We start from the raw sequence: 14,696 nt of genomic DNA, 5'->3' as shown, positions 1-14,696 counted from the left end.
CCTCCTCCTTCTCTTCCTCCTCCTCCTCATCTCTTCCCCCCCTCTCCTTCCTGTTCTTGTCGGTGTTACATTTGCCATCAGCCCTTTCCCTCTAAGTTAGTACTGAGTACTCACTCAAACCATCATGTCTTCCACATGGGTCATGGCCCTAGCAAGCCCTGAAAGTTCTTCACTTTCCTCTCTGACCAGGGAAGAGGCTGCTTCTAACTGAAGGGCCTAGAAACTAAATATGAAGTGAATACTGTGGTGGGGGAACGGGGGGAGCATAGTGCTCCCACTTAGAGCCAGATCCTTAGTCTGAAGTGATGCTCCATTTACCACCTTTTCCCAGAGACTGAAGTGTGTGTGTGTGTGTGTGTGTGTGTGAGCTTACGCGTAAGTGCCACTGAGGAGGTCTAATGGGCATGTGTTTTATACATGTGTACATGCTTACAAATATGTGCATGTGTGTATGTGCATGTGTCCAAGTGTGTGAGTGTATGCTCAGGTCAGAAGCTGATGTCCAACGGATCTTCCTCAATTACTTTTCACAAAAGTTCCCCCCCCCCATGTGGTTTTTTTGAGACAGGGTTTCTCTGTGTAGCCCTGGCTGACCTGGAACTCACTCTGTAGACCAGGCTGGCCTTGAACTCAGAAATCTGCCTGCCTCTGCCTCCCAAGTGCTGGGATTAAAGGCGTGCACCACCGCTGCCTGGCAGAAGGGTGGATTTTACTTTATCTTTCATTAACTAGGAAGGAATTTTGAAGTGTGCATTCCCACCACAGAGCCTGGTTTTTCTAAATGCTCAGCCTACTTTCTTTTTGTTCAGAGTAACTGTATATTTCTCCCATTCTTTTGCTTGTTTATTCTTCTCGTTTTTAAGCCCAATCTCCCTGAACTTCCTGGCATTTACAAGGCAGATAAATCTAGTTTACTCTTACTTATTATGAGTGCTGAAATGTCAGCACCTACTCTTCCTGTCCTGGGGCTGGCTTTGGACTCTTTCAATAGCGTTGCTGGTTTTCTTATGTTTAAGATTATACTTGCCATTTTTCATCCTGGTCCATTTCTACTCAGTGCCAAGAAACTCACAGTTAAAGGCCTTAGATAACTAAAGTAAGTACTTAAATGTAGTGGTTTGAGTATGTTTAGACCAGGGAGTGGCCTAGGTTGTGTGGCCTGGTTGGAGGAAGTGTGCCACTGTGGGCATGGGCTCCTAGCTGCCTGAGGAGTCTCCTGTTTGCCTTTGGAACAAGATACAGAATTCTCAGCTCCTCCTGCACCATGCCTGCCAGGATGCTACCATGCTCCTGTCTTGATGATAATGGACTGAACCTCTGAACCTGTAAGCCAGCCCCAATTAAATGTTGTTCTTATAAGAGCTCTTGGTCACGGTGTCTTCACAGCAATAAAACCCTAACCAAGACACCAAGTACTGGAAATGAATGGTCACCAAGGCAGGTGAAGAAGCTTCGGACCATGAGAAAACATTCAAGCAGAAGTAAATTACACCCTCAAAAGGATAATAATAAAACCCTAGACTCCTTCACTGGACAAACCGGAGGGTCTGCCTGCTAGAAAGCCTCCGGAGCATGTTCTGGGGAAGGCTGGAGGGATGCGAGCAGATGTCAGGCTCTGGAAAGCACCTCTGCCTGGCCTTTTCTGTCTGAGTTCAGGCAAGCCACTTGTCTCACGTCTGTGCTGTAAGTGGCTGGGCCCCTGGCCTGACAAGGGCAGAGGAGAAGAGATTAAAGCTTTAAGAGAGAGTAAAGTCATGGGCTATGACTGATGCTTATCATAACTCCTGAGCTCTGGGGAACATCACAGACGGTTGGATGTGCCCTTTTCTGACAATTATAATAGCTGGTGCAGCCTGTCTGCCGAGGGGTACTGACTGCCGGGCCGTGCTGTCACTATGAACAGTGAACAGAGCATATTTTCCAGGAACCAGACACTGAGAATTATTCTATTACATGCACTTCATGAAATTAAGTAGAGATCTGTGGGTTGACCGTGACAGCAGTTTGAGATCACACTATAGCAGCTAAATGCCACATTGGACTAACAGTGGCCTTGAGATTGGGATCCTGTATAGCAGAGCAGAGTTTGTTAAGGAAGGGTGGTTAGGTGTATGACAATGTTCCAATTCCCCGGGAGTGTCAACAGACCCAGAGAGTCACAAGAGGAGCTTTGAGCAGAGGCTGGTGTCTGTCGGGTGACTCCTTTCACAGGTGTGCCATTTTCCCTGGAGATGAAGGACCTGGTCTGGCCTGTTTGGGTATAAGGGCAACTGGTGCATCCAGGTCAGTGACTGGAGGATGCGGTTACCACCATTTAATTAGCTGCTCACATGAGAAGATATCAAGTTCTGGAAGAGATGGTAGCAATAGGGAATTCTAAGACAGACATGCTCTAAAGCCATCCGATTGGAGGTAGGGATGCATGTCTCCTACAGGGCTCACTGCAAGGAACACACGGGGAAACTTGGAGTAGAGGGATCTTTATCCAGGGGAGCAACCTCACAGCTAGCTATCAACACCTAGCATCACTTACATCACATGCTCAGCTTCCAGAAGGAAGCATTGCAGGCTGAGCAGAGAAGGAGTGACAGCAGGAGCCCAGCGCATGGCTGGGACATTCTGATCATTTCTGTTATGATGTCAGAATGATTGATCCTGGATAGGTCAATTAGGAAACACTATTGATGGGTCAAGAAGTCCAGAAGGAAACCGGTCCTGTGGCCCGTCCCAGGGGGAGAGGGACAGGTGGGGCTGCAGGGGGGAGGTGAAAGCAGGGTTATGAACACACAGGTTCAGGCTCCAGTATTCAGTGAGCTGAGACAGACCCTTTGTTACAGAGCTGTTTTGTAATCCTAAACTCCTTCCTGTCATGTAGGTAATATTGCCCCATTTTGTAAATAAAACCTAGGGTTGAAAAAGGATAAAGTGGTTGGCCCAAGTTGTATAGTTAACATGCTGGATGGAATTCAGATCCACTTCAGATCCATAGACTGGAGTCCTCATCAGCTTCACTGAACTCAGGACATGTCTCCCTTTTTTATAAAGCTGAATGAGACCAGGATTTCCCAATTTGCACTGGAACTGTCTACATCCTATTAACTGTACACTCATGAGTTTTGTCCTACCCAATTTCTGTTCGTGCTGTTATCTATGTGGTCACCTTCCTAAAACAGTTCTATTTGTTCATACATTTATATTTATTGTAAAATTGTCGTGATGTAAAGTACACCATAGTAGCCATTATTAAAGTATATAGCTCAGAGGATTCAGGTCATTCACATCACTAAGCAACACTTTTTCATTTTGGGTGCAAAATTTTGGAAAGGCAAGGTAACATAACTACCACAGAATAGAAAGCAGAATCACTCTCCACAAATGGAGGTAACCATGGGAATGCTTGAAGCACAGGCACCAAGTCATTAACTTAGAGCTGTGACATTAACTGCAGGCTGTGACATGAAGCCTGCCCTCAGCCCCATTTCTATTAAAGCAAAAGGTTGGAGACATGGCAAAGATACAAACGAATCAAACTGCCAGTCCTCACATTCTCAGACGGCTTCATACAGGTGTGGAGAGTCACTGTCTTACTCTGAACTTGACATTCTCTGCACCCAGGTCCACATCTTGCTCGCATGAAACACTGTCTTTCTGAGGCTGTGGGCACCACTGAGATTCGCAGTCTCCTGTCCTACCAAGGCTGTGTGATCTGACTCTGAGTCAAGAAGTCTGAGTGTCCTTTCCAACTTAGAGCACTGATATTGAGTACAGCGTGGGACCTGGTTTCTACCATCTCATCTGTACCCTTAACCCCAAGAATATAGTGGCTATCACACACTAACTACAGTGGCTATCTCACACTAACTACAGGGTTAGCTTCAGAACTCTCTATTAAAAACAAAAGGTCTGCTGTAAAATGACACATTTATTCACATGAAATCTTTATGTACCCTTCCAAAAATTTGAAATCAAATCATCCATAGGTTTCTGGTGCAATCTAAATGTAAATAGTTATTGTACATTGTGTATTCTCTACCAGATAATTGCAAAAAAAGAAGAACATGTGCACATGTTCAGTATAGATATAATCAAAATACTGCTGATCAATAGACGTTCAGCGCGCAGGCACAGAGGCCATGGTCACAGAGTTCTGGCTTTAGCTTTCACAGGGATTAGATTGCCCTAATCCTAGTCTCTTGGAAGTCTGCAGAAAGTTCCATTTTGGTATCTACATTGTCTGTCTGTGATGAGGCCACATAAGACAGATAAAGCCACGAGTTGCTCTGAGTGAGTGAACTTAGTCATTTCTTGGTGGAAGGACAGATATTTTACGTATTCCTCAAGAGAGGGAGGTCCCCAGTGGCAGAGGGAAGACCCCTCATTTGAGGCAGAGACATCCGTCAGACATAAAGCTTCAGAGTGACTCAGACTTCAGGGTGAGGGTAGATTGGTCTGGAAGCCATTTTCCTGGATAATGGGAATGAAATGTGCAAATGTGTACCTTAGTGGACGAACAAAAGAACTGAGCCAAACATAGGAAGTACCGTTTCTTAAGCCAGGCAGGGATGTACTCTACCAATGTTAAAAGGAAACATCTCATTTCGGGAGTTGGAGGTGTGTTTAGAGAAACGAGCTGTGATACGGGAGCGCGCATGGAGTTAAGAACCAGACTTGATTACTGATCTCCTCCCACGCACGCATTGCATTCAGCCTCCCTTATCCCAGCATAACGCCCATGGCGCCCAGGACCTTCATGCCTCACCTGGGGCTTGCTTTCATCTTTGTCTTTGTAGTAGAAGAGCTGATCCCCTCGTAGCACAAACCATCGCTGCTGCCAGTTCTTCATGATGCTCCTCTGCTTCCTCAGCCAGCCGGCCTTGAGTACAGGGCCCAGCTTGTGGGGGACCAGGGGCCTCCCTGGGCTCCGGCTCTGCTCCCCCATCACCAGGCTCTTGGAGCGAGCTGGAAGGCAAGAGCACACAGTGAGTATGGAGAATCAGGTCAGTACCCCATCCTGGCACCTCAGCTACCCTGGCACCAAGACCTAGGGTTCAGGCTGGCAATGCAAGTTAGATTCACTTTCCTCTTGAATTTCCAGGGCATGTGCCTGAACAACTCAGAAGCAGCCTGGGTTGATGCCCTTGGAGGGAGGTATATAACCCTCCTTCATTAGATTCTGCTCTGTTACTAAGACCCAAGATTCTCTACTTCTCCAGGTTTATTTTCTATGGATAAGTCCCTTCTAGGGACTATAATCCTTTATGACTGGCTTATCTTCCACACCACTATCTTACTACTCAGACATTTGTTTTTTAATTTTTAATTTCTTTCCCATTCAGATCTTAGCCTTGGTTGCTGGTGAATTCCCACTCTATCTTTAAGACTCAATCACAAAGACTCATCCCTTGGCCATTGCTACTGATCTTGCTAGCCTTGTTTCAGCAGTGGTTTGGCATGTTGAGTAATGGGGCTGTCTCTATGTTTGCCTCCTATGCTAAGGGACAATGGTGATCCCAGACAAAGAGTCTCTCCAGAGAAACTGAAGAGACATCTGAAGAGTGCTTAGGTGCAGCCCAGCATAGAGCCCTTCCCCAGGACACAGCCACCTCCGAGTCCTAGCAGCGCTAGGCCCAGAGCTGAACATGGTATGGATATATTCTAGATGGATCTGCATTCATGTTCCCATCCGGCTGCTGAGCCTGGCTCTCCTGTACCGTTTGATGCAGAATCAACATACACTTCCCTTGACCACAGTTTAAAGATATTAATCTGTCTGCATATGGATTTGCCTTTCCTGAATGTAATGCTTCTGCAAAAACCACCATCCATGGACTTACAGAATGCCTTATCCACCATCACGATATTCCACACAGTATTGCTTCTGACCAAACAACTCAACTCATAGCCTGAGAAGTGTGACACTGGGCCCACAATCATGGAATCCACTGGTCTTACCATGTCCCTCACCATCTTGAAGCAGCTGGTCTATCTACCAGAAAAATGGAAAGGCCTTTTAAAGACATGGTTACAGCCATTTTTTAGCACCAACCGGGCAGTAGCAGCCTGGGCTGCTAGGGCACAGAGGTAGAGCAGAGTTCTTCAGAAGGCAGTGTGTGCTTTGAATCAGCATCTAATATATGGTACAGTTTCCCAGAATCCATACACCTGGGCTCAGGAATCAAGGGGTGGAAAAGAAAATAGTTCCACTCTCTATCATCCTTAGTGACCAATAGGAAAATGCTTGCTTCCTGTTCCTGCAATCTTAAGTTCTGTCCTAGAAGTTTTGGTCCCAGAGGCCCAGGCAAGGTAGTACATTCCTTTAATCCTAGGAGACTAAGGCAAAGAGATCTCAGTTCAAGGTCAAGCTGGGACAAAACAAGTCCTAGATCTAGGTATGGTGGTACATACTGTTAATCTGGGTCACATAAGGAGACCTACATAAGGACATTGGAAGAAGGAAGATTCGCTCTTCTTTTCCACTTGCATTACTTGCCAGCACATCTGTTGCAATCTACTTCTACAGAAGACCAGCTGAAACAACTAGCCTTGTGGGACTGAGTAACTACTAGATTCTCGGATTCCTAATTTACAGTTGACCATTGTTGGAGAGTTGGCCTACAGACTGTAAATCACCATAATAAATTCCCTTAATATAGAGAGACATTCCATACAGTCTGTGACTCTAAAGAACCCTGACTAATCCAGAAGTCTTGTACCTCAAGCTCTGCTGTATCTCTCTTGACCAGCTTCAGTCTGTGCCTGTACTTTCCTTAACATATCTCTTGTGGTCCTAATATCTCCAAAATCATCAGATCTCCATTTCAACATAGGTTTCACCTTTACATCTCCATAAAAGGGGCTTTTGGGGCCTTAGGGCAGGAACTACAACCCCTGCCACACATTGTGTGGCTTCAGCAGCCATCTAGAACCTCAGAACAAACTTCCATGCCCCCCTTAAGTGGCATTTTCAGTTCAATCTCTCTCCTCTGAAATTAATTTAGATTTGCACAAGAGGACAGAGCCTCTGATATATTGTTCTAGTATAGAGACTCAGATTGTTTTTAATGGTGATAATCACTTCAACAATCATAACTGCTTTTCAGCTCCTGCCACATCTGTAATTTTATACTTTCTCCTTTTCATGACAGCACATGTTTTGTATCCTCCCATCCCCCCCCCCCACTCATTTCTCCCTTTCCCTGTAAACCTGGAGAAGACCAGTGAGCAGTAAACATGATACATCCTGAATGCTATCCTGTCTTGAAATTTTCTCCATTAAACAAATCAGTCAATTAGTTTTCCATTCAGCATCACTGGGGTTCTCAGGATATGGGCAGAATGCAGCCAGATTATTTTTTTAGAATATATCCTGAATGGCTTCCAGCCTAGTTTCTAAGGACCTTATTCTCCCTAAAAAGCACATTGTTTTTTGTGTTTCTCTCAGTATCTGGCTTTCCCCTCACTCACCAGAATCACCCATTAAGCTCTCCTCACAGTATACTAGGGCTTTTCTACTACTAGGGCCTAAAAAAACACATGTTGAACTTTATCACAGCAACAACCCCACTCCTGGTATTAAGTTTCTATATTGCAGGCCCGCTCCTGGCACTAAGTTTTTGTATGAGTTACTTTACTTGTTGACAAGGTAACTGGCAAAAGCAACTTAAGAAAGGAAGGGAAGTTACTCTTATACATAGTTTGATGGTATAGTCATGGTAAGTCAAGGAAGCATGAGTCTGAGGCAGCTGGTCATATTGCACCTGCACTCAGAGAACAGAAAAAGCTGGATGTTGGTGTTTAGATTACTTTCTCCTTTATGTTAAAGCTAGGACCTTAGTCAGTAGAATGGTGCTGTTGACATTTAGAATGGGTTTTCCCACCTCAAAGAATTACACCCAGAGACTTCATCACAGACAAGCCTAGAGATCTGTTGAGTCTAGAACTTAACAAGTTGATAATAGATATTAGCAATAATGCATTGAGGTCTATTTGAAGAAATACAGACTCTGGGCAAAGACTTGGGTTTACCTCATGACTAGCACTGTTAAGTTTCTCACACTTTATAGGTCATTAACTCCAGTTTGTGTTGGACTATACCTGCTGCATAGTAAGTGGGAGAAGAAGGAGCTGTCACAGAGGAGGAGAGATCATCAAACCCTGCTTAGTGCTTGGCACATCAACTGACCTAGTGACTGGTAACCACAGTGATGATGATATTGATAAAAGGAATAGTAGGATGAGTACCTCCATGGATAATTTTTTTCCTGAATCTAAGCAACCAGCAGTAGGCCCACAGAACAGAGGAAATTTTTCTACAGCTATAGACCCTTTTAGCACCTTTATATACTGCTTCCTTAAAATGGAAGTGAGTGGCTATATTTTACCACACAGGTGGACTGGCACATCACTTTTCCCATGATCAACAGTGCTGAGGATCATGCTTTGAGGGTTCACACTCCAGAACTTAGTAGATGCAAAATGATAGCATTCGTTCTCTTCTTCTGGATGTTTAATTGCCTGGGACTCCCAGCTAGGGTTTTGCTATCAGTAGGAGATGTCTAATCATTCCACTTGCACACCTAACTCATCACTCTTGATGAGAAGAACAGCTGCAGTCCCTCAAGTCTTAGCTCTCGTGGCCCTGGAAAGGAGCCCTTCTGTTTCCTGAATCCGGTACCTCTTGCCTGGGGGTCTCTGCTTTCCTAGTTTAGTGGTCCTGCCTTGGAGGACATAGACCTGGAAGAAATGTTTTGTCTAATTGTGGCTGGGCTGGTCCCCTGATGAGGCAGAAAGAGGTTGTGCCTGGTAGAAGTGCATCAACTATCAGGAGGGATACATCTGTTCTCATGGTTGTTCTCTCCCCTGACCTTACATCAGACATAGCGGGGCTGGATTAGACAGACACTGGATGCTGTGGCTCTTATAAGATGATGATGATGATACTCATGATGAGAAGACAGCAAATATGATATCAGTATTCCAGTAAGATCTGAGAAAGGACCCAGGAGCAGAGGGGACAGGGGTACCCCCCTCTCGACACTGAGTTTTCTTCTTAGGGTCTCAATTTGATGCACATCTCTAAATACTTAAAAAAAAACAATTTCATTAAAATTAAGTCATCAAATACATACATGGATTTTGTGTTTTGATTGCCTGATATTTCTAAAGGCTTGGCAATCAGTTGTGGTCCTGTGAGTGAGAATTCTCTGGTGTGGGTGGGTTGGCTTGGTCTCCACTGTCCTTTTGAATTCTTTGTCTTTCCACTTAATCTGTAAGAGGCACTATAAACCTTCCATACTTCTACAGAAGATGGCATAGACCCCTCTGGGGCCTACAGTGGGGCACTAAAGCCATGGAATGGCTTACGGCTGCATTCGTGGCTCTGTCTTTTATATGCTGTCATACCAGAGTCCAGTGCTTTCTTGTTCCACCAGACATACACTTTCTCTTCCTACTCTAGCACAGGCAGGGCAGTTCACAGCAGGAACTCAACAGTCTCAGGAGCCAATGGGCATAGATGGACTCTCCTGAGTACACTGGATGAGGTCTACAGGTGCCAGATGGACTCCCTGGGCACAGGCCCACGGATGCTAAGCCTGAGAACATGGGCAATAAGTGGTTGTGTGGCTGACATGCATGCTATTGGCATGTGCGGCCCTTGACATGTCAACACAAAGAAGGGAGAGTTTTTTTTTTACCCTGATTGTCAAGCTGTGGACACCAGCCCTCAGGTAATGTACAGCAGGCCTTCTGGAAGCCATATTCCAGGGAGGGGGAACCAAATCCAGTGCCCTCCAGTTTCCCAGAGAGGCTCTTCTTGCACAGGCTGTGTTGGCTACCAAACCAGCAGAGGTTTTTCCCCAGATGATCAATCATATAGATATTACTTATCAGACCCATGGACCGTCTCACAAGGAAAGTGGCCATGGGTATGATTTATTAATAATCACTGTTCTTGTTCTTGTTTTCAGCACTTCCTTTAATCAATTTATTGAGTTCTGTAATCAGGCCTTGAATCAGGCAGCACTAAGAAGCTAAGGCTTCAGAACTGACTGGAGCTGGGGAGCAGGCCTGAAGCAAGCTAGGCCTGGGAGGATGGTAACCTTTGCCTCCTTAAAGTTAGGGGCTCTCTACGCACAACAGGACACTGCCCCCTCTCTTTCTTTCTCTCCTGTCTTCCCTCCCTCATAAACCAACAGAGTCCTCACAAGTGCCATGTAGAATTCTGAGCTGATATTTCCCCCTGGAGCCCCTGACAGTTAAAGGGAAGGAAAATCAAGAGAAGATGTAGACTATTGGGGTGCAGATCCCTGCAGAGCCACCAGGCCAGGCTTTGAGGGGTGACCACTATGTGGACTCACCTCAGGTCAGGGCAGGTAGGGCTCTCGATTTTAAGGAGATCAGCATAGCATGGAGCTGTTATTCCTTTGGCTCACCTCAGCATGGGCAGCAGGTGTCTGCCTTCATTACCTCTCCCAGGACAGCCCACCCAGCTGCTTCTCACCCTGCCTCACTCTGCATCTGAAGTCTTTGGCATCTCCCAATACGGCACTAATCAAACCCCAAAGCAGGGTCCCAGCCTCTGTCACCTTGGTGACACGGACACCATCATCGTCCCTTGCAGAAGCTTGTCCTTTCTCCACTCTGAAGTGCCTCCCTGCTCACGTCTGTACTCACGTCTCATCCACTGCCTCTGCCTTTCATTTCCTCCGTCCCCAGAGGTTCTCCCACTGTCCTCTCACTGGTGCCAGGTTGTCCCAGCTCCCTCTTTGTGAGTCCTTTCTTTAAGAATATCAGGCTTCTGTGTCAAGCCTCCTATGGAAGTGCCATAGAAGGTCTCAGGTCCTTTTGGCCCAAGTGAGAAATCAGTGAGAATCTCTCCCAAGCCTCCTTACTCTTGTTGGACTTCACAGCCAGTCAGTGTCCCATGTTGAGGTTCTGTTGCAGCACAACCCGCAGCGTCAATGGGCAAATAGTTTCTAGACTCAGCTGTTCCCTGCACTCTACTTCTCTCCCCCTCCTCCCCCACCCCAGATTACTGAATCAACTCAAATGTAGTCAAGGCCTGAGCAGCAACCCGCAAGCCTCTCCCAAATGCCTATGCAGTGGCCAAGGCAATGTTCTGCTTCAATCTCAAAATTCTTGAATTCTCCCACTAACAAGTCGCTTTGTACTGTTTGATGTGCACACTGAGGTCTTCAGGGGCAGCCACAGTGGTTGGAGGCTGGCAAGCAACACAGCCTAAGACTCTTCGTTTTGCCTGGCTTCATGCCTATGCGCCAGCCTCTCCATGAAAGTGTTGTAGATCCCTAAACTCAGGCCCAAGAGTCTTGTCCTCCCTCCAAGTGCAGCTATGATCTTGTGATGCACAGAGTAAACCCCATGCCTGCCCTAAACCGTGAGTCACAGTACATCCAGCAGGATCACAACTCTGCAAACAGAACCACCTGCCCAGCTAACAACTGCTGAGCTGCCTCGTGCATTCACTATGCATTAACCACACGCATTCACCGTGGTGCTCGGGCACCATCTCTACATCTAAATCTAAAGCTTCCAGGGCAAAGGTGATAAGACACTGGATTCCCTGGCTGCTGAGACGTCTGTAATATGGTCACCACCCCAGGCTTATGACACTGTAGGAGTCTGATCTTTCATTCCAAGTATGGCTCCTTCACGAGGTTCTTCGGATCCCTCCACAGAAGGCCACCCTTTTCCACTTCACCTTTAACATGGTAAAGAACCGGTCTTTTGTGCTGTCTGCCTGTTCAGCTAGCTACTGTCCCCTGGGGGCACACGCATGCCGTATTCACCTCTGCAGCTGGAGCTGTCCTGAGGATGCTGCGTTTCACTCCAAGGAATGATAGGGTGTGAGCAGAGGCTTCTCACAGTCAATATGTCTAAAAAGCGACTAGACAATACGCAGAAGAGAACAGGCCAGAGACCAATGGGGACAAGCAGAGGCATGGGACTGTCACCCAGGCAAAGCAAACTGCAGCATCAGGCATGTTTTGCCCATGCAGGCAAACTTTATAAAGTTTGTTAGTATCATCCAACTTGCTACATAGCAAAGAAGAGAATGGTTTGTGGGAACGGGACACCTTTATAAGTCTGCAATTCTGCCTCTCCTAACAAAAGAACCCCCCAGTCCAGGGTGCTCCCACAGCTGAAAATGCAGTCTAATGACACTTAGTAGGACATGGCCCTGTGCAGGGTGGTGTGTTCCTCTGTGGCAGACCCACGCTGGAAAGAGTTTGAGATGAACAGACGTGTGCTACTGAGTGTTCATTGGATGGTTCCGCTCTCACAGAGTGGGAGTTAGACTCTGTCCGTTCCTGTCCTGTTCACCCTTTTTCTCTCATGGCCTCTCCATCTCAGTCAGTGGGAACCCCATTCTCAGGCCCACCATCCTTCCTCAGTCGCTGCTGTCCTTTCCCCATACTCCCCGCTCTGCAGTCATCTCTTGCCGTGGGCAGTCAGGGAATTTTCAAAGACAGGACTTAGAACGAGATGTTCAGTGGAAACCCTGTGGGATCCCCACCATCACTGTGACTCATGAGGGTCCTTAGGGACCTGGCCTTATGACTTCACAGTCCACCCTCAGCCCCACAGTGTCCTCTGCCTATGTGTGTTCAGTCTCATACCCTCCCTTGATACCACTGGGACTTTCTCAATGTCTCACCTCCCTCGCTTCTCATTTCTCCCATAACTGCCTTTCTTCTGAGGTCAACACTAACAGGCAAACTCCTTAGCCCTCTTGACTCCCCCATTAGTAGTCACACCTGGGACTGATTCGGGAACCCGCTGGGTGTTTCAAACCCCTCAGAGAGGCTCAAGACCCTTATATAAAAAGACAGTATCTGCTTATAAGTTACCCCCCCCAAGACATGTTCATTCTTCCCTAGATAACTCGCAGAAGCTGGTACAATGCAGATGCTCTGTCAATCGTCAGTATACTACATCGTTTAGGCGACAGCGATAAGATAAAGTCTGTACCTGTTCAGCACAGATGCACTTACAGTTAGTCACATCTGTGGATACAGAACCCATAAATATGGACGGCCACTTATGCTTAAATACTCAAGGAATGCAAGTTGCAGAATGTTATAGGAAACATAAACTTCACAAAAGGGGAAGAAATCACCACCCCAAACAAAGATATCACAATGTGTTTGGGGAGGGGGGTCTAGGTTTTATACGGAACAAGGTCTGCTGAGGAACATACCCCACCTAACATATTTTGTGTGAAGGGACGAACTAAGCTGTGATACTATATGGACTCAAACCAGTTATGTAAACCATACTGAAGCATTTTCAGTGAAAACTGCTCAGATGGGCGCTGGATCCTTTGGGATGTCTAAAACATCAATGAACACATCACTCCTTTGGTAGATGTTTGAGTTTTTCCTGTGACAAGCGCTGTGTTTGGCTGCAACTACAAATAAGATCGGCAAACCCCCAGTCACTGCCTATGGGAGGCAGTAGGCAGGGGACAGGCTTGCATCACACACATCAGGACAGAGCCCGCACACATGGGCTGGGGGAAGCCTGGGTCTGGCCTGTCTACGGTCCTTCCAAGGAACACGGTTAGGGGGCTGCCAGTTGTATCTGTAGGTGAGTCCTTGTTGGGTCTGGGTTTCCTTCAGCCTGTAGAGAGGCTTAGTTTGGGCCATTACTCACCTGGGGTGACGACTGATGCTAAAGAATTCTGAGGATGCTGAAAGATGCCTTTTAAATTGTGGGGTACAGCAGCTCTGCCCGAATTCTCTTGGATTCCTCTTCGTATTTTCATGGTCCCCTTTTCCAGTGGGTTTCAGTTTAGACACAGTCGGTCCCCAGGAGGATTCTCGGGATGGTCAGATTGAATGAAAACTGTCCCTTCAGCTGCTAGAGTCTGGTTGACTCTGAACTGGGAGAACTAGGAGTACCTGGGAATTTATGACTAAGGTAACCCTTGGTCAAAGCTGAGTTCCCTGGGGGCATAGACAGAGGCCTCCTTTTATGGCTTGGGCTCCATTCCTCCTCCAGCATCTTTTGTCTTCCCTGACTCCCTCACTTCTCCACCACCCTCTTCAATGAAAACTGCACGTGGAACTCCTCATTTTCAGGGTCTATTTTAGAGATCCTTGCAGGACACATTCAGTAGCATTCAGGACCTTTTGAAAAGGCCCAAGGCAGCCCAGCTGAGCAGCCATTGACCCATCTGCCCCTCTAGACCACATGAGCTAGGGTTGGGTGCCCTGCAGCAAGCGTGTCTGCAGCTGCGTAAGCCCCAGAGCGTTGAGCAGCAGCGGCGGCAGCAGGAGAGCAGAAACACAAGTGATTTATGAAAGTGGATGAGATTTTTAAAGCAGGCTGGGGAAACAGCAAGAAGAATCTCAGGGCTGAATTGATTTAAAGGGTAAGTATTGAGGTCTACAGATTGATTGAGAGGAGAGGGGTGAGGTAATGGAAGGGCACCGGGGAGGGGCCAATGGGATGTTTTTATAAAGTTAATGCGATTTGTAGCCAAGGTTGAGGGGGCTCTGCCAGGGTCCTGTGCTGTCCCAGGGGTGAGCTGAAACACCAGATGATTTATTGCACGGTGGCTCTGAGTGTGAGTGGTTCTCTCTCTCTCTCTCTCTCTCTCTCTCTCTCTCTCTCTCTCTCTTCTCTCTCTCTCTCTCTCTCTCAGGTGTGTATATAGACTTGTTTTCACTTCA

At 46.8% G+C, this 14,696-nt stretch overlaps 1 protein-coding gene across 3 annotated transcripts in view; it reads right to left on the bottom strand.

The window, feature by feature from the left end:
• Arhgap22 (Rho GTPase activating protein 22) overlaps positions 1-14,696 on the bottom strand; it is a 152,496-nt gene that overhangs the window by 96,215 nt on the left and 41,585 nt on the right. For all 3 annotated transcript variants that reach the window (XM_029541873.1, XM_029541877.1, XM_029541874.1), the window contains exon 3: positions 4,760-4,959. In XM_029541873.1, the coding sequence (XP_029397733.1) occupies positions 4,760-4,959 (200 nt within the window). The remainder of the gene's footprint in view (positions 1-4,759; positions 4,960-14,696) is intronic.

Source organism: Mus pahari, chromosome 8 (assembly GCF_900095145.1).
Source record: "Mus pahari chromosome 8, PAHARI_EIJ_v1.1, whole genome shotgun sequence".
NCBI lineage: Eukaryota > Metazoa > Chordata > Mammalia > Rodentia > Muridae > Mus > Mus pahari.
The sequence above is the reverse complement of the archived record's forward strand: the minus strand, read 5'-3'. Positions and strand labels throughout refer to the sequence as shown.